At 43.3% G+C, this 20,408-nt stretch overlaps 1 protein-coding gene across 1 annotated transcript in view; it reads right to left on the minus strand.

Moving 5' to 3' along the window:
• Positions 1 to 2,270: 2,270 nt before the first annotated feature.
• Positions 2,271 to 20,408, minus strand: part of NLRC4 (NLR family CARD domain containing 4) — a 200,985-nt gene continuing 182,847 nt past the window's right edge. The window contains exons 8-9 of the mRNA XM_082251347.1: positions 17,367 to 17,534; positions 2,271 to 2,699 (exon numbers count right to left, since the gene is read on the minus strand). Of these exons, the coding sequence (XP_082107473.1) occupies positions 2,365 to 2,699; positions 17,367 to 17,534 (503 nt within the window). The 3' untranslated portion in view covers positions 2,271 to 2,364. The remainder of the gene's footprint in view (positions 2,700 to 17,366; positions 17,535 to 20,408) is intronic.

A 20,408-nucleotide genomic window follows, 5' to 3' on the forward strand; every position in this document is an offset into this window, starting at 1 on the left:
AGTTATCTCTTTTTTTTTCTTTTTTTAACTCTTTGAAATTAATTGTTTTTATTGTGAAAAGAACTGTTCTGTTTATTTGAAAGAAGAAGAAGAAGATTCATCAAGGGACACATGGAAATGTTATTAATATTTGTGTAGACATTTCTTTAGGATGTGTTTTTAGTTAAATTGCCATTATGTCTCCCAGTGTCAGTTTACCGGTAATCACTATGCACAGTGAATATGGCTTTAACTGGCATTGACATTGAGGAAAGACCTGTAATTGTGAAAACCTTCCATTAAATGGAGACTGCACGCTACTTGTATCCTGATCATACCTATCGGCGGTGTTTGCCCGGATCTATGGCACTGCAAGGCGAACGCCATGGCACAAATGCATATTTGCCAGCCGGGGCCCCAGTATTCACTGACGGAGATATGTTTGTGATGTGGTATTCCTTTCATTCTGATAATATCTGCCCTTTTGCCAGGATTATTGGCTGGCGGCTTTCTGTTTTGCTTCATCCGTATGATAGAAATACTGCTGCTATTGTCCTTTGCAGATAAAGTCTCATTCACTGGAACAGTAGCATGAACACTATCAAATATGGTCTTTATGAACTATATTATATAGGATTCACTCTAACAGGTTATGATGGGAGTGCATGCTTGTGAATTAGCATGGCCGAGTCCAAGAGAATCCATGATAGTGTCTGGCAGCCATGTTACTTTGTTTCGCTTTCACTTGGCAGTTGGAGTCTCGTGCACACTGTCGTGTTTCTCCATAAACATACCTTCCCCTTTCCTATTGTACTTTTGAAAGTATACATGTCTGTGATTGGTTGTGTTGACGCCTCCTCCCCTGTGACCCCCTTTTGTTCTCGGACTATAAAATAAACAGGAGTGCTGCCTTAAGCAGGACTGCTACTATGGACATCGACAGTGTGTGTCTGTCTCTCTGTTTGTCGCCGAGCATGCTAGGATAACTTTATACAAAAGAGCTGTGCATTGTACTTTTCAGTACAAGGGATTAATGGCGCTTGGCATGGAATAATATCCACCGCTCCAGTTGACGTCCCTCTGACGAAACGCGTAGGGCAGAGTAGGGCAGAGTCTCGTACGTCTAACGTCACTTCCGGTTGTCGGCCGTGGAACGCGGAAGCATCCCGGCGCAAACTGTCTTTTTTCTGATCCAGATTATCGTAACGAGTGAGTGTACTGCGCTTTTTGTCATTACTGTATGGATTGTTCATTCACTATGGGGCCTTCTCTCTGTGTGAGCACCTAGGGCAATCATCACTGTCTCAAAGCTGCTCCCCCGCAACGGAGAAGAGACCCCCTCCATATCACTATACTGTCTGTGGATCGCTGTACAGGTCGTATTATTGAAAACGCCACCTAGTGGCCAGTTTGGACTCTACTTAGCAGCATTTCTTCACCATTCAATCACATTATGTGTGGCACATATATCAGGCAATTGTAACCTGGTAATACACTTGTGGTTGTGGGAGAAATCTTTATTTCACGCTTGTCACATTATTATATATACATCCTGTTATTTTCACATATCACTTTATTGGTTGTTGATTTGATTTTTGATAATTTGAATAAACACATTGTTTATATATTAATTTCCTAAGGAGTTTTCACTCACAATAATTGGTGACACTTTGACATTTGTGGGTATTCAATTTCCTTTATTATTTCCATTCGTGGCATTGTACCTTTTATATCACCTTAAGGTAGCGCCAATACCAATCGTCACACTTTATTTTTTCACTTTCACCCTTGCACTCAAGGGTTGATTGGTGGCAGCTCACACCTTCTATTCACACTCTCTTCATATATTATAGTCCGTAGCGCTGGTCATCCTCTCTTTATTACTTCCTCTAAAGGTGGCTATATAACCCATACGTTATGATTTATGGCTCTGTGTCCCGTAATGTACTTCAAGAAATGGATTTTATAGGTAAGTATTAAAAAATCATTTTTTTACAAACCCCAGTTATGCAATCTAAAATGCCATTGCTCAGAGTTCATGATGAACTTAAAGTCTATAGCTTGTTTTGATTTTCATGTCCTGCTAAATTTCTTTACAAATCCACGAATTGTGCGTGCCGCATTCGCGCAGGCATGGCAGCCCATTCAAATGAATGGACTGCCATGCCTGCGTTTCTGCAAAAAAAAAAGTGCATACGCATTTTCAAAAATGCAGCCACAGGAAAATTGCACTGCAATTTTACATGCATGGGGGTGTCATTCAGAATTAATCCACAGAGCAATGTGTTTTTACTGAGGGTGGTTGCAGGTGCAAGAGTTGCTGTAATTTCCGCACCCGCGGCCACACGCAAAGATGTAAATGTAGGGTCAAGGTGCAATTCCTTTTCAAATGTTCTCAACTTTGAAAATGTGTTTGCATGTGCCTTCTCCCTTCCTGTATATCAATTTAGCATTTTTCATTTTGGACAAATCTGAAACATCCAGTTCCCAGTTACTAAGGTTAAGTGAAGATAAGTGTGGTAGCTTCCCCACCACACTGCACAGGATTTGCAAAACATCTGCAATTGGAATGAAGATATTCTCTGTGCTAAGATCAAAATGTCTGAGGTTCTTCATGTTCTGTAGTGCTTCAATCAAGGAAATCCAGCCATCACTTCCAACATTATTGCAAGAGAGGTCCAAAAATGAAAGCTTGTTAAAATCTTCTTTCAAATGAGTTGCTGGAAAAGGGAGAATTTAGATATTAGCATTATCTTTAAAACACAGTTTGTAAGACCTATGAATAAGAGTGTGTGTGTGTGTGTGTGTGTGTGTGTGTGTGTGTGTGTGTGTGTATGTATGTATGTATATATATATATATATATATATATATATATATATATTTATATATATATATATATATATATATATATATATATATATATAATTTTTATTGTGTGTGTGTGTGAGGTCAGAATCATATACTGTATTTACAGAATACTCATTAATTATTTTAATCTTCCTTGGTGGGAACCCTAAGAAAAGCCTCAAAACAGTTCTAATAACATAAAGCAACCTTCACATGCATGTTATTTATGCTAGGTAAATATAAGCTAAGACCCCTTATATGGCGTTAAAAAAAGTGCCTGAAAAGCTCACGAATCTTCGGATCTTCAAAGAAGTGTGCTATGTCATCGCATACCACTCTCAGGTGGGCGGGGAACAACATGGCATACTTTAAATGGTGCACGCGGAGGCGCCTTTTGACTTCAGTGAAGCGGGAACGTTGTTTCCGAACTTCCGCCGAGAAGTCTGGAAAAGCTGCTATGCGGCCATTTTGAAAAGGGATATTGCTGCGTTCACGGGTTAAACGAAGTATAGCATTACGGTCACGATAATTAGGGAATTTTGCAATAAATGTGCGATGCACTGCAGACTGCAGCGACGTGCCCTGTTCTCCATGTCATCTTGTTTCTGGGCCAATCGTTGTTTCTGGCGCTGCATAGTGTTGGCTGTATGCTGGAGGGGGTTAATAACATCCTCAGCCCTGCTAATAAGGACCTCAGTCTCTGCCACCCTGTCCTTTAGCTTAGCCATGTCCTGTCTAATGAGTGAAAAGTCCACCTTTACCTCCTCTATATTTGTAGTCAGCTTGGCTTGGCAGGCGGAGATTGCCTCTAGGACCCTGCTGGTATCGGCCGCGGGAGCCTCTGAGGGAGCCTCTGAGGGAGCGGCGCCATCTTCGGCCTCCGTGTCTCACTCCTGCCGGCGGAATTTGTTGAGCTGCTGGGCAGCAGAGGAAGCTTACCGCGGCGGTGACATGGTCCCAGGACTGGCACTGAACTCCCCACGGACAGCAGGTAAGAAACGGGTAGTGAAGGGTATGCAGGATGAGAGAACAGGATGATACAGGAGCGGAGCTCAGCTCATATGCATCCTGTGCCATTGCCGTCCAGGCCCCTCCCAAATCCAGACCTTTTTTAAAGCAATCTAGTGAGCTAGCCAGAACCACCTCTGCAGGGAGTCTTTTCCACATTTTCACAGCTCTTACAGTGAAGAAACCCTTCTGTATTTGGAGATGAAATCTGTTTTCCTCTAGACTAGGGATGAGCTTCGAGTTGGAGTTGAACGTAAATTCTACTTGAACATTGGCTGTTCGCTTGTTCGTCGAATGACGAACAAATGGGCTTCTTCACGGGAACTTCGAGTTCCCTCGAAGTTCCCACATTATCAGGAACTCTCTGACCTCTGAATTCCAATAAATAAATCACTGGCTGGCCAGAATCGATCTCATGGCTGTTTCATTGCAAGCCAGGTATTCTACCAGCTACACCACCAAGCCTGCTTAAGCTAATAATACTCTCCCTAACTTTTATCTCATCCACTGTGTGTAGCGTGAGATAGGAGTTAGTTAGGCCCTTACCGAGCACACAGCCTGGCTGGCCAGGATGGGGGTGGGGGCGAGCGAGCTCCCCCCCTGAACCATACCAGGACACATGCCCTCAACATGGGTAGGGGGGGTGGGTGCTTTGGATGTTTATGGGGACAGGGGGTCTCTTCCCCATAACCCTGGGCTGTGGTTGTGGGGGTCTGCGGGGGAGGCTTATTGGAATAAGATCCCGGCCCCTCCTATGTGAATGGATAGGGGGTACATGGTACCCCCTACCCATTCACCAAAAAAGTGTACAAAAAATAATGACAAATGACAGTTTTGGAAAAGCCTTTTATTAAAAAAATAAAAAAATACTGTCCCCGGATGATCAGTCGCCGGCCGCCGGAAAATAGGAAAAAAAAAAAAGAAGAAGCTCCCGCTTCTCCAGACGCTTCCTGCGGAATGCGCTCTTTTGATTTTGACAGCTCTTTTATAGGGACCTGACGTCACAAGCCGTCCCACAATGCACTGCTCAAGTGCAGTGAATAAATTACTGGCGTCAGTAATTTATTCACTGCACCTAAAGCAATAGATTATGGGAGCTGTCAAACTCAGATAGAAGCTAGTTAGCCAGACAGAGTCTAAGATTAATCAGCTGGCTGGTTGGCCTAGCTGGTAGAGTAACCACTTCCAAACAAAATATTGTGAGTTTGAATCCCCAGGCCAGCAGGTGATTAATATTAATTATGGATTTTAATTAAAACCTATTAATTGTCCCGTCCCTTCTGAAGTGACGTCAGTAATTTATTCACTGCACCTGAGAAATGGATTATGGGGCGCTGGTGGTGTCAGAGCCCTATAAAATAGCTGTCAATCTCAGATAGAGAATTGTTAGGCAGTCTCTCTGTCTGCGGTTGCTCCTAGTGGAGTAGCTGTTAGAATAATAGGCTCACAAGTGAGCAGCTGAGGCTTTGCGAGTTCAAATCCTTGGCCCAGCAGGTGATTAATAGTCACTTAAATTTAAGCCTTAAAATGAGGACTTGTTCGTATGTTTGTTAGATGTTCTGGTGCGAACCGAACAGGGGGGTGTTCGGCTTATCACTACTCTAGATGTAAAGAGTGCCCCCTTGTCCTCTGTGATGACCTTAAAGTGAACAACTCAACACCAAGTTCACTATAGGGACCCCTTATGTATTTATATATGTTGATCATATACCCCCTTAATCTCCTCTTCTCAAGAGAGAATAAATTCAGTTCCTCTAATCGTTTCTCATAGCTGAGCTCCTCCATGCCTCTTATCAGTTTGGTTGCCCTTCTCTGCACTTTCTCCAGTTCCCCGATATCCTTTTATAAGAACTGGTGCCCAAAACTGAACTGCATATTCCAGATGAGGTCTTACTAATGATTTCTACAGGGGCAAAATGATATCTCACTCTCTGGAGTCCACGCCTCTGTTAATACAAGAAAGGACTTTGCTTGCTTTGGAAACGGCAGCTTGGCATTGCATGCTATTATTAAGCTTATGATCTACAAGAACACCCAGATCCTTCTCCGCTATGGAATCCCCCAGTTCTATTCCACCTAGTATGTATGATGCATGCATATTCTTAGCCCCAAAGTGCATAACTTTGCATTTATCAACATTAAACCTCATTTGCCACATAGTTGCCCAACGAGCATTGCATTGAGATCAGCTTGTAAGTTGGAGACATGCTGTAAGGAAGTTATTCCACTGCAAAGCTTGAGGTCATCTGCAAAGACTGAAATGGTACTTTTAATCCCAGACCCTATATCATTTATAAAGCTATTAAAAAGTAAGGGTCCCAACACTGAACCTTGGGGTACACCACTGATAACCTTAGACCAATCGGAGTAAGAATCATTAACCACTACTTTCTGAATTCTATCTTTTAACCAATTTTCTATCCAATTACAAACAGATCTTTCCAAGCCAGTAGACTTTACCTTACATATTAGCCGTATGTGGGGAACTGTGTCAAACGCTTTTGCAAAATCCAAGTATACTACGTCCACAGCCACCCCTCTGTCCAAGGTTTTACTTACCTCCTCATAAAAAGAAATCAGGTTTGTTTGACAACTTCTGTCTTTCATGAATCCATGCTGTCTGTTGCTTAAAATATTTTTTCCAACAAGAACTCATCTATGTGGTCTTTTTTAAACTCTCCAGTTTCTTCCCGACTATAGAAGTTAAACTAACAGGTCTATAGTTACTTGGCAAAGGCTTTGATCCCTTTTTAAATATAGGCACCACATTGGCCCTACGCCAATCCAGTGGTACTATTCCAGTCCTTAACAAGTCCCTAAAAATTAGAAACAAAGGCTTTGAAATTACAGCGCTCAATTCTTTTAGGATGCGTGGGTGGATGCCATCTGGTCCAGGCGGTTTATCCACCCTTATTCTGTCTAAATATTTCTGGACTATATCACTTTTGAGCCATTGTGGATCATTTGGGGCTGTGTCAATACCATCCTCATTATGGTCATGAGCTCCCCCATGCTCCTTTGTATATACAGAGCTGAAGAAAGTATTTAATACATTTGCTTTCTCTTTGTCCCCAGTTACCCACTCCTGATTATTTTGTAAAGGGCCTACATGCTCAGACCTAACCTTTGAATTTTTGCATCCTTGATTTCCTTTTTACATATTCTGTTATATTGTCAGTTGATTCCTTCCTTCATGTGCCCCAGGGATACCTCTGCTAACATAGGGTCTCCTCAAAGAGCGGAAAGCTCCTCCCACTGCACTCTATTAGCTGTCAGCTGACTTTCTCCTTTTAGTTTCCCTCCCGACATGGCTTCTCTCTCTGAAGCTATGGGCGGAGAGGATAGGCGAGGCGGAGAGGATAGGCAGGGCGGTCCGCGGTGACAGTGCTCAGCCTGAGCCAACCCTTAGCTGAAGAGTGTACTACCCTCTCGGCTCTAAGTAGAATAGGCAGTGGGCGAGCACCAGCCACCGTCCCCCTATCCCAGAGTGGCGGGATGTAAGAGCCCTTTTACAGTGGCAGGACTCTAGGGCCCAGTCGCAAATGCGACTGCTGTAACCCTGGTAGTTCTGCCACTGCCCCTCAGCAAAGTTGTACCCTTAGCAGAGAAACAGCCCAACAGCTCAAGTTCATACCAAGGAGCTAAATTTTGGTCTCATCTGACCACAGCACTTTTTCCCAACCCTTCTCTGAATCATTGAGATTTTCATTGGCATGACTGTACATGCATAAAAAAAATATATATATCTACTGCGCTTAGGCTCTAGAAAGTAGCTAGCATGAATTGCTGGCAACAATAACAGAAATCGAAAGAAAAAAAAATGCAGCGCTTAAAATGTATAAAAGTGTTCAAAAACACCAGGACACAGGACAGCAAATAAACATTCATAAGCATTAAAGTCCATAAATCCTAGGGGACACCCAGGGTGCAAAACCAAATGAACTGCAGGTGAATTAATAGTCCTCCACGACACCACAGCACACTGGGCCTCAAGGTATGGACCACTAAATTTTAGGAGGTCATACAAGCGTTCCAACACTCCTCTGGCTTGTTTCTGCTCATCGGTGATAGTACCCGAATAAATCCTGTTGGCCCTGGAGATAATCTCTCCACAGGTATCTCTCGGGATGATCAGTACTTTTTAGAGCCTATGTCACCTGTCACAGAACCTGGTCACTAATGGCACTTTTCCACTGCAAGTACCGGCTCAGCTCTACTCGGCCCTGCTTGGCCCGATTTGATTTTCCACTGCTGGTACCGCATGGTACGGTGTTGGAACGGTTCGGTACGGTACCATATGGTTTGCTTTTCCACTAAAGTAGTACTAAAGTTAAGTGGGTGGGATTACAATGGGGTGGGTGGGATTCTCTGACCAATCAGTGGCTAGTAGTGACTGCATGCAAAGGATTGTGGGATATGGTACCGGGTATGGTACCACTTGGAACCACAATCGAGGTGGTACTGTTTTTAAGAGCCGTACCGTTCGGTTCCATGCAGTGGAAAAGCGCCTTAAATACAAGAAACATATTACCTCAGTGCTTGCCAACAGGAGTTTCTCCACCAAGTACTAAGCCATGTTTTGCTTGGGGATCAAATACTTATTTTACTTATAAAACTCCAACTAAATTTATAACATTTGTATCATGTGTTTTTCTGGATTTTTGGCTGATATTCTGTCTCTATACACCTATATATACTGTATCTATACACCTATACATCTAAACATGTCTCAATACACCTATGATAAAAATTATAGGGGGCGTGGCTTGGCGCTGATCGTGGATGGCCGCCTAATCTCCTAGCTCCCGGCCAGCTCGAGAGAAATCAGCCTTAAGAAGAGCGATCTTTCATCTCCCGTACACCTAGGAAGGATGAGTAGATCCAGCACACACTCCTCTCCCTCCCGATCCCGCTCGCCGAGAGATCTGACGCCGGGTCGCACCCGCAGCATACCGGACCTATTCCGTCAGCCGCAGATATCACGCGAGGCCCCGGCTCAAAGTCAGGCCTATGCGGACGTGGCCCGGGGAACCCACACTCGCTCCACTACAAGAGAGCAAGCAATACCTGCACCCCAAGGCATCACACCCTCAGCCATGGACACACTAGCCCCAGCGACTACCCCTCCTCCGCTACCATATGTCACCCTCCCAGACCTCCGCTCCATTGCGGATGAACTGAAGGCCTCCCTGGCCATGGCAGTAATTGAACTGAAAGGGGAAATATCCTCTATAAACTTAAGGGTGTCAGAGGTTGAAGATAAAGTCGCAGCGCAGGAAGAATCCATTCATTCCCTGACTGACACAATGCACTCTCACGATACCCAATTCAGAGACATGCAAAGACAACTGGAGGATCTCGACAACAGGGGTCGGCGTCACAACTTAAGGGTGAGGGGCCTACCCGAGTCGATTGAGCAGACGCAGATCATGAGAGCTACCACCGCCATCTTTAATGACGTCTTGGGAAGACCTCTTGAAACCCCCATTGAATTTGAACGTCTCCACAGAGCTCTGCGACCCAAACCAAGGGATACCGACCCCCCAAGGGACATCATCTGTTGTGTAGTCAATTTCAAACTAAAGGAAGATGTCCTAAGGAGAACAAGAGACAGACGCTCCCTCTTATACCATGGCACGGAAATAAAGATCTTCCAGGATCTTTCCCCGATAACCCTCCAACGCAGAAGAGATCTGCGGCCTCTGCTAGACTCCTTAAGATCCAGAAACATCCAGTACTGATGGAAATTTCCGTTCTGCCTATCAGCTTCGGCAAACGGTCGCACAGCTAACCTGAGGGTTCCGGAAGAACTCATTAATTTCTGCAATGCAATGAACATACCGCTCATTGACCTGCCTGATTGGTACAGACCTCTTAACACCCAAAGGCTACGAAGATCGACCTCAATGGATGCAGTACCGGAGAGGGATGATCTACACATTAGACGACCAAGAGTATCATCACACGGCAGTGAATCCCCCGACCCCTTAAGGAGCCAAGTCTTCCTGAGCCCCACGGCTTCCCCAGTGCATCGTCGACCAAGACAAGAGTAGAACTCCTCAACCTGACTTGTCTGCCTTTCTCTTATTTTTCCGCTTTCTCCATCTATCCCTGCCCACACTCCCTATTTGCCCCCATCTGCTCTTTCCAACAGATTTCGAGCTACTCAAGAACGGAGGTCCGGACATACATCAGTGGTACCACCTGAGATTATGAACTTCCAGACGCATACATACCCTCTTTCTTCTGATGATCGTGACCAAGGATGGGTAATGTACTCTACACCACACGATTAACCTTTATAAATGGACTTACCCGTCTTCGTATTTTGCAAACCCACACAACAGAGACTGCCATACCTCCATCCATTTTTCTTTTTCTTTTAAGGGATTTTTGCTGCTGAGCCCTAGAAGAATACATTCTTTACGGTCTCGCCACACACATACTATACCCTGCTTAATGCGTACCCCACTATTGGATCCTCTTTTCGGGGTGTGGACTGTGAGAGAGGGGGGGGAAGGGGTTTAAGGTAAGAAAATAGGAGGGAAAAGGAAAAAAAAAAAAAGAGGGAAGTAATATCAAACAGAAAGGCTCCCAGGAAGATGAGGAGGCTGACATCAAAAACTTAATACATAGACACCTATAAAATTGCTCCGACCCTTGTGCGAAAGGTATCCCTAAACAACTTTATAGTGTCCGCCCGCCTGAATAGACGAATGGGAATATCCTGGGCCACATTACCCCTTGCATTTAACATTCTTGAGTACAACCACGGGAACCGGCCCTATTGTCTCCCAAGCAGGTTAGAGTGGTCAGCACTATTCCCCCTGTCTCTTACACTTCCACCCCGCACCCTGGGAGGGATCATCACTAAACCTCCTCTTGACGCATACGATACAGATTGTTTATAGGTATATCAATAAGACAAGAAAGAGAATGTTATGAGATGGGAAGAAGGTTGAGAATGGAGGGAGGAGGGAAGGAAGAGGGGAGGGGGAGGGTATCTCACTACATCACTATGACTTTAATGTTTTAATGTTTTATATACACTATGACTTTAATGTCTTATATACACTATGACTATGATGTTTTATATATGCAATTCACTATCTCCCCACCTCCACCTCTTATCAATTCATTAATCTCAGGCTCCCCTTTAATCATATAATGGTACCTCCTACCCATGTGGCTTCGAATCGGTTACTTGCCCTCACCCTGCAGAAATGTCTCAGAAGGGTTAGTTCCCTGTATATCCCCAAACTCACTTCCAAATCCTTTACTCTTGTTAACACGAAAGATCATTCAAATCTCCCTCCCCCATATCTCTCGGGCCGGCCGGCTCATGATTCCTTCATTTTTTGTTTACCTCGATCATTTGCCAACCGCTCACCCCACAAGACAGACAGAGTCGAGCTGATCGCCTCATCTGTCTACACCTCCGATATCTGTATATTCAGATAGGTGTGATTGTTTCTCACACTCTATACTTCGGTTTTCCCCCTCCACCTAAATACTCCACCCCTCTCCCCCTTCCCTTCTGTCCCACCCTCCTCCCTTCAGCTCTCTCCCCCCCGCCCCCTTCCCCCATCGGTCTCTGCCATCCGGTCACACTAAGCTGACTGTAAGTGACCGCTCTCACAACTCTCTCCAAGAATAGCTTCCAGATCCAAATTCATGATAACTCCTCCTCAGACGATCTCCAATCCCCTCCAAGTTAAGGTTGTATCCCTGAACGTAAAAGGTTTAAACTTACCCGAGAAACGCAGCCAAGTCCTTGAAATTATGCACAAATCGAAGGCGGATATAGTTTATCTGCAAGAGACTCACTTTCACTCACACAACACCCCAAAACTTAACAACTTCCGATACCCCACAGCCTACCTAGCCACCAACCCTTTAGGGAAAACAAAGGGAGTAGCAATCCTTATGTCTAAAAACCTTGATTGGAAATGTACTGACTCCCTTATTGACCCTGACGGACGATACATTATCCTGAAAGGATTCTTAGCTCAGAAACCCATCACCTTAGCTAACATCTACTCCCCGAATTCTGCTCAGGTACCTTTTTTTAGAAAGATCTCCTCCTTACTTGCTGAAAACCAACAAGGAATCACAATCCTGGGGGGGGACTTTAATGTAGCGTTGTATCCTATCCTAGACTCCTCCTCAGGCACTTCATCCCTCCCATATAAAGCCCTCAAACAAATTCGTCAATCCCTCCAAGAACTACTCCTACACGATACCTGGCGTACCCTAAACCCCTCCACAAAAGACTTCACATTTTTCTCTTCTCCTCACCAAAGATATTCCAGGTTAGACTATCTATTCCTGTCCCAAAAAGACTTACCCCTGATCACAAAGGCCACAATTGAACCAATGCTAATCTCCGATCACCACCCAGTTTCCCTGACAATCTCAATCCCTGGAGACTTCTCTTATACCAAGTTTTGGAGGTTAGACTCAACGCTTCTCACTCATGAACCCGACATCCAATATTTGAGGAATAAAATTACAGAATACTTCTCTGAAAATACCACTAATGACATCTCCCCCATTACGATTTGGGAAGCCCATAAATGTGCACTAAGAGGAGTTCTTATTTCTCTCAAATCTTCAAAGAAGAAAGCGCATCAAGCACGTACTCAAGCAATTATTAATAAAATCCATTCCTTAGAAAAAAAGCACCAGAGCACACCTCACGTACCTTGAACTAGTACATAACAGACAACTCCTCCTAGAGGAACTTCACATCAAAATTAAACGTAAATTTATCCTTCAACAAAAATTATTTTACGAGTTTGGGAACAAGAGTAGTAAATTCCTCGCTAAAGCCCTCCAAGAAAAAAGAGCCAAATCCTCCATACATTTGATCAAAGACACCCAAGGACACACCTTTGTCAAAACCCCAGACATCGCAAACCAATTTGAGAAGTATTACACCCAGCTTTATAACCTAGGTCATTCAATCCCGATTCACACCCAGAACTCCCTCATACAAGATTTCCTTCAGAAATCCCACACTAAAACTCTTAACAATTCCCAATCCCAAAACCTGGAACAACTCCTTTCAGAGGAAGAGCTCAAACTAGCTATTTCTCAGCTAAAAGCAGGAAAAAGCCCAGGCCCAGATGGCTTCACAGCCCCATATTACAAAACCTTCACAGACCTTCTATCGTCTCCGTTGCTAAAAGCCTTTAACTCGCTAGCTTCTCCCCCTTATCCCCATCACAGATTGCTTGACGCACATATATCAGTAATTCCAAAGGATAACAAGGACCCAACCTCAGTAATTAACTACAGACCCATCTCTCTACTTAACGTAGACATCAAACTTTTCGCCAAAATTATCGCAAATAGACTGCTACCCCTGGTCCCGATGCTAATTGACAAAGATCAGGTGGGATTCGTCCCCGGCCGCGAAGCTCGTGACAACACGGTTAAAGCTATTAATATCCATCACTGGATGACCTCTCATAAAGTAAAGGGCTTTATGCTATCCCTCGACGCCGAGAAGGCGTTCGATAGGCTAGATTGGAGTTACATGAGGCAGGTCCTTCAACACATTGGCATTCCGGACTGATTACTCACTCTAATTCTGTCTCTGTACTCCGCACCTAAGGCATGTGTCAGAGTCAATGGAAGCCTATCGGACGCCTTCTCCATAGGAAACGGGACTAGGCAGGGTTGCCCCCTATCACCAATTCTATTTGTCCTTACCTTGGAACCTTTTTTACGTACACTTGATCTAAACCCGAACATTTCTGGCATAACCATCTCCCATCGTACGTATAAGATAGCAGCGTTTGCTGATGACATTTTATTATTTCTTAGCGACCCCCTCCTCTCCATCCCGTCACTTTTACAAGAATTTAAACTTTTTCAGAAACTGTCCAACTTTAAAATAAACTTCTCAAAGTCAAACGCCCTCAACATTACCCTATCCAAAAGATTAGTAGACCAATGTAAATCGAACTTTCCATTCCAATGGGCCCAATCTTCCATCAAATACCTAGGCATTCACCTCACGAATAATCTGAACGAACTATTCCCCACTAACTTTCTCCCAGCTCTTCAAGCAATCAAAGACGACGTTAAGAAATGGTCCAGACCACATTTCTCTTGGTTTGGACGAGCCGCCATCCTTAAAATGAACGTTTTACCACGTCTATTATTCCTCCTTCAAGCTATCCCCATCAAAATCCCAAAATCCTTCTTTACCTCCTTCAAATCTTTATGCTCCAAATTCCTCTGGTGTCAAAAAAAACCCAGGCTCTCTTTCGCGCTACTTTCAAAACCCAAACTAGATGGAGGCATCGGCCTGCCTGATTTACAAAAGTATTACTGGGCATGTCACCTAACTAGAATTTTGGATTGGTTTCTACATGAACCCAACAAAGATTGGGTGATACTTGAGAAATCCTTCTGCAATACTCCCCTCAATTCATTAGTGTGGCTCAATTCTGAACACACACCTATATCCGTAAAGAAACATCCCCTCTTGAATACCACCCTATCCTCCTTTAGAGACACCTGCAAGCTAGCATCTATTTCCTCAACCCCAGGCCCCTTGACCCCAATCAAACACAACCCAGACTTTCCTCCGGGTATGTCCTCCTCATTCCTACGGGATTATTGGAATAACGACTCCATTGAAGCTTTCCGCTTTTTCGACAAAGGATCCCTCTTAGAACGCCTCCAGATCAAATCACCCACCACGCCTTCCCCCATACCCAATTGGACCTACTTTCAAATTAGACATTTTCTCAAATCCTTGAATCATAATGGGGCCCTTTCCAGAGACCTCACCCCATTCGAGAAGCTTTGTACAAGCACCACTCCACAACGCCATCTTATTTCGGTAACATACAATCTCCTGGTTTCGGAAGTCCAAGAACACACTAACAAAGCTAAGCCCAGATGGGAATCAGACCTCAACCTCTCCCTGTCTGAAAAAGAATGGCAAAATCTATGTCACATTGCCCATAAAAGTTCCCTCAATGTATCCACACAAGAAAATTGCTATAAGTTGCTAACTAGATGGTACAGGACCCCTTCACTCCTACATAAATACAACCCAGATATCACTGACACTTGCTGGAGATGCCACTCTGATACAGGGACACTCATTCATATCTACTGGTCCTGTCCAAAAATACAACCATTCTGGTTATCTATCCATGAAACCATCACGAAAGACCTAAAAATTGATATCCCTTTCTCTCCTGCGCAATACCTCCTGAACTATACTATTGTCCCACCTTACAGGTACTGCAAATCTCTCTCTCCACACCTACTCAATGCAGCCAAAGCATGCATACCAATCCACTGGAAATCAGATGTAATCCCACATAAACGGGAATGGCTTCACAAAATGGACAAAATTGCTAGATTAGAAGAACTTGTTGCGATCGCTCGAGATAGAACAATCTCCTATGCTCACACTTGGGCTCCCTGGAAATTATTTCGAGACCCACAAAACCATGCATTGCTAACCATCACTCCCACTTTTACGACTGATCCTTCAGTTTCCACCACATGACTTTCTTTCCCTCTAATACTTTGCCTCATACATCATGACAACCCTTGGCTTCTCGCACACACACCAAGACCGACAGCACACCGGTAGACCCCTCTCACCCCTAAACAAGGGCTGTAAGTGAGAGAGGTTTACAGAGCACAATGCGGTAAGCCTAACACCAACCCCATATACTGCCATCTCTCATTTTCGGTCACCATATTGTTTTTCAACCCCCCCAGGCTGGCAAGGCGGAGACCGATGACTCCCTACCCTCCTTTCCCCCTTCTTCTCCCTCCCTTCCTCCCCCCACCCCCTACCCTCCCCAATTTTGATGAGTAGGTGACCTCTTCTCCCCGGAGTGGTCGCCTCCCACCAAATCATCTTACTCTTACATATAGTCTTAAATGTTTGACATTTCTTTCCATTTATTATCATATCAACTTCTCTCTAACAACCCAGTTGATATCTTGCAACATACCCCCTTTGTTTTACCTCAAAGTCACATACACCGAGATGTGCCTACAGTTATCTACTTTATTGTACTATGGTTAGAATAGTACTTCCAATCTGATACAATTGAGCTTCAAGTTGACACTTGTTTTGTCTCTAGCTTTTCTATTGACTTAGTATTAACGGCCACTCCTGTTGAGTCTCCTGTTTGTTAAAAGGTCAAGCCTTTCAATACGTGTCTTACGTTGATACTCGTTTTCTCTTGGATTATTTGTAATAACTTTTCAATAAGCTATGTTGCTGTACATTGTATGTACTGTCTATACGTTGACTTATAAGAGACTGTATGTATTCTTTATATTGTTATAATTCTTTCAATAAAAATTTTTTGGAAAAAAAAAAAAAATTATAGACCCTTCATTTCTTTGTAAGTGGGCAAATCTACAGTGTAGATCAGAGATTTCTCTATATGTTTAAGCTTAATTGAACAAGATGAAGTTTGTGTAGCTGATTGTCTACCATCCACAGCTGAACCAGATTTTGCACTCTCCAGTTTTAAAACATCTACCCAATATTGTCTCAATTCCCTGCTGTTGCTCTCACAAAAAAAAGTTTTTTTGTTAAGGTTATAAAATTTTGTAAATAGATAAGTTTTTTCCTGCACTGATGAGCACTGATGACGCCGCACTGACGACGCCGCACTGACAGGCACTGATGAGGAGACACTGATGGGGTGGCACTGATATGCAGTACTGATGAGCACTGATAGGTAGCACTGATATGTGGCACTGATAGATAGCACTGATATGCAGCATTGGTGGGCACTCATAGGCAGCGCTGATGGGCACTGATAGGCAGCACTGATGGCACTGATAGGTGGCACAGATCGGCACTGATAGGCAGCACTGGTGGGCAATAATGGGCACTGGTGGGTGGCACTGATAGATGGCAATAATGGGCACTGGTGGGCAGCACCGATAGATGACATTGGTGCGCAGCACTGATAGTGAGGGCACCACTGGCAGGCTCTCTGAGTCCTGTTTGCCATCCCTGGTGGCCATGGTGGGCATCCCTGGTGGTCATCCCTGGTGGCTCTAGTGGCATCCCCCCTCCCAGGGCTGCACTGGTAATCAATGTTCTGATTACCAGCACAGACCCCCCTGTGATTAATACTCACTGATCCCCCCGGCTGCAGTACCGATCCTCTCTTCTTCTCCTCACTGACAGGATCTGTCAGGAGGAGAAGAGATCAAAGCCGTTACAACGGCTGTGTTTACATTACATGACGGCTGTGATTGGACACAGCCGTCATGTGATCAGGAGGGCCAATCACAGGGCCCTCCTGCCACATCTTGTTGCTCTTTGTCCGAGGGACACAGGCACATCGAGATCGCGCCGCTGAAGGACGTTCCGGAACGTCCGATCAGAAGGACGAGACTCCCACCCGGCCGTATATATACAGTGGTCGGGTGGGAGGTGGTTAAGCAGTGATGTTGCTATTGCTAACTACTTAGTTTTATGATTTTACAACTTTTTGACTTTTAAATCGAAAAATATTGTCACCTAATTTTTTCACATCATCGTCAGTCATGTTCCATCTTTTAAGTGCAAGGTTTGACAGGCTTGGAATTCCTTTAAGCTGACACATCAGTTTATCCAGACAGCCTTTTATATTTGAACCTCCAGGTAACTTAAGTGTTGTTAATGCTGGCAGCTGAGTCAAGCCAATACCTAAGAGGAAATAAAGTATGAGAAACGTTTGAATAATATAATATGATATAACATATATTTTACAGTGGTTCTTCTAAAAATAGCAATTATATTTTCTATGTAGCTGTATGGTACAAGAATATAGCAACATAAAACATGACAAAGTATATTTTAAAGTTTCATAGGTTAAAAAAAAACACATGTCTATTGACAAAAAAGAAAAGAAAAAACTGAATCTTCAGAAACTAAACCCACAATTGATAAAAAGGAGGGCAAAAAAATTCTTATAAAGCATGGTCCAATTCGTTCCAAAGGCAAAAATCCTTCCTGATCCCCTAAGGCAATAAAATACTGTCTGTATCAACAACCTGTAAAATTAAATGTCATTAATAATAATAATAGCCATATAGATATGCTGTGCATTTAGAAATACATCCAGTCTTTTCTCTATCGTCCATTAACCACTTGCCAACCAGCCGCCACGCTTATACTGAGGTCGGCTCTATTACGCAAAACGACTTACCTGTACGTAATTTCGTATAATAGCCAGTGGGGGCGCGCATGCACTGATTGGCCACAGGGGGAACCAATCAGAGGGTCTGGCGGATGCGATATCCACCAGCCACCCACGATCCCTCCCCATAGAGACAGAACGGTGGTCTGCCATATCGCAAAAAACGGCCTGGTGATTAAGGGGGTAAAACCTTCCAGTCCAGAAGTGGTTAAGGGACCCAGTTTTATAGACAATAAGCAGGGGTTATACTGGTACGTACAGTAGAAATGGACATTCAGAAAACTGATGACGAACCCCCTTGAGGCTATAACCCCCTCCCTAACCCCTGCTCAGTTAGTTACACTTGGTGTCCTCAGGAGAATGGATGTCTCCTTCCTCTCTATTTTTTTTTTTCTCTTTCTCTTGAACTGGAAGACACTCTATATCAGTTACTGGTAGATTCATGCCAAATATTTATATATACTTGAAGCCTCTTTGTTAGCAGAACAGGTTTTCGCAGTCCATTTAGTATACTTATACTATTCTAGCCTGGCCAGTATATACAGGGATCTCTTGTAGCATTACTGCTACCAGAGTTGCAAAAACACATCTGTATTGCAGTTAGCACAGGACTCCGCTATTTAGGTCAGACCACAGTATCTGGATATTCTTTTCAGAGTATCAGGACCAGAACTATTGAAGCTCCCTAGTCCCCATCTTTGCAGATTAGCTGTTGTAAGAAGACAATTGCTACTGAATATGTGGAATTTCTTACAGACACTGCTGTATCTGGCAGCCAGTTTGATAAGGGAGGTTTAACTCTTTCCTTGCTTGGTTTTCCCTATTTACTATAATGGGATTACTTGCATTTTACCGTACTACTTTTAATTTGTAATTGCCATTTTGTAATTATGCAATACATGAATACCTTTTTATTTATTTATTTTTTAAAGGGACTATGGGCTGTTCACTGCTGAGATGGACAAACACAGTTTTTAAGCCTCCTGTCTTTTCTTTGCTCACGGTTTTTCTGTTGCAGTACATTAAACAGTAATAGGATATTTTACATGACATAGGCCAACCTTCATGGGCCGGAGCCGAGTTCTGGTTCGGATCCCTGATTACAGCAGACAGCTGTAACGGGTTGCTATGCCTCTAAGCCTCCTGTACTCTCCTCCACAGTGACACATGTAAGAGAAAGACTTTCCATAGTGAAGTATGTAAAAACGCTTTATTAAGAAAAAGTGTCCACTTACATATAAAACAACAATAGTCCGCTATATCGCAGTGGTTATTGCAGAGTGCAGCGTGCGTTCCCCCAGCCAGAACTGACATCATACGCTCATACCTCGCTAGACGCATTTCGCCCTCCCACTAGGCGTCATCTGTAGCTGGTACGTCTAGCGTGCAATGCTCTCTTATGCAGTTATACTCCTCCTACTACACCCGAAACATCCCACTACACCTTTCTGAAAATCCGCCGGGAACTAGCTGGGACTCCATTGTTAACTATTATTGCAGAAATAGTATATACATACTAGTAGTGGTAGATTTTGCCTAATAAATTATAATTCCTCTAACCCAATACTTATAATCCATTCTAGGGGTGTATATCTCCAATTTTAAACATATTAGTTCTAAATATTTTGTGTTAAGACTACGGTATCCCCAAATGGAGACTTCATATATACAGTATATATATATGGACCGTGTCATCCAAAAATACATAAAATAAAATCTAAATACAAAAATGATAATTAATAAATATATACATACAGATAAAATATACATAGACATATATTACTCAATCTGAATAATAAAACTTATAAACATTTTTTTTTTAAATCATTAATAAAACAATTGATGTCTAGTTCTACATTTAAACCTACAGGTGTCATACTACGGAGCTGATGGATCCATTTGGTCTCATTTTAGGAGATGGCCTTCTTCATATTAGTGCCTCTCCAGTGCTTTTCTATTTTGTCAATACCACAAAATTTAGATTTACTGGTTTAACAGACTATGTTTGCAAAAACCTTTTTTTTATATTATTATGTTCCCTCAGTCTGACACCTAGTTCCCTTGTAGTCCTGCCTACATACTGCAACCCACATTCACATTCCAATAGGTATGTGACGTGGGTGCTACTACAGGAAATACATTTATCTATTTCATATTCCCTGCAAGCTAGAATTAGATTTGAAATGTGTCACTTTCCTTGATTTATTGTTAATTTTACAGGTTCGGCATGTGATGCATTTACCACATCTGAAAAAACTTGTCTGGTTCAAAAAGGTAACAGTCTTTTTGGGAGGGGTCTGGGATGCTTTTAACTATTTTGTCTTTTAAAATAGGTGGAAGTCTGTAGATAAATTTTGGCTTGTTCTTATATAAGAAGAATC

Source organism: Pelophylax lessonae (genome assembly GCF_965119305.1).
Source record: "Pelophylax lessonae genome assembly, chromosome: 3".
Lineage (NCBI taxonomy): Eukaryota > Metazoa > Chordata > Amphibia > Anura > Ranidae > Pelophylax > Pelophylax lessonae.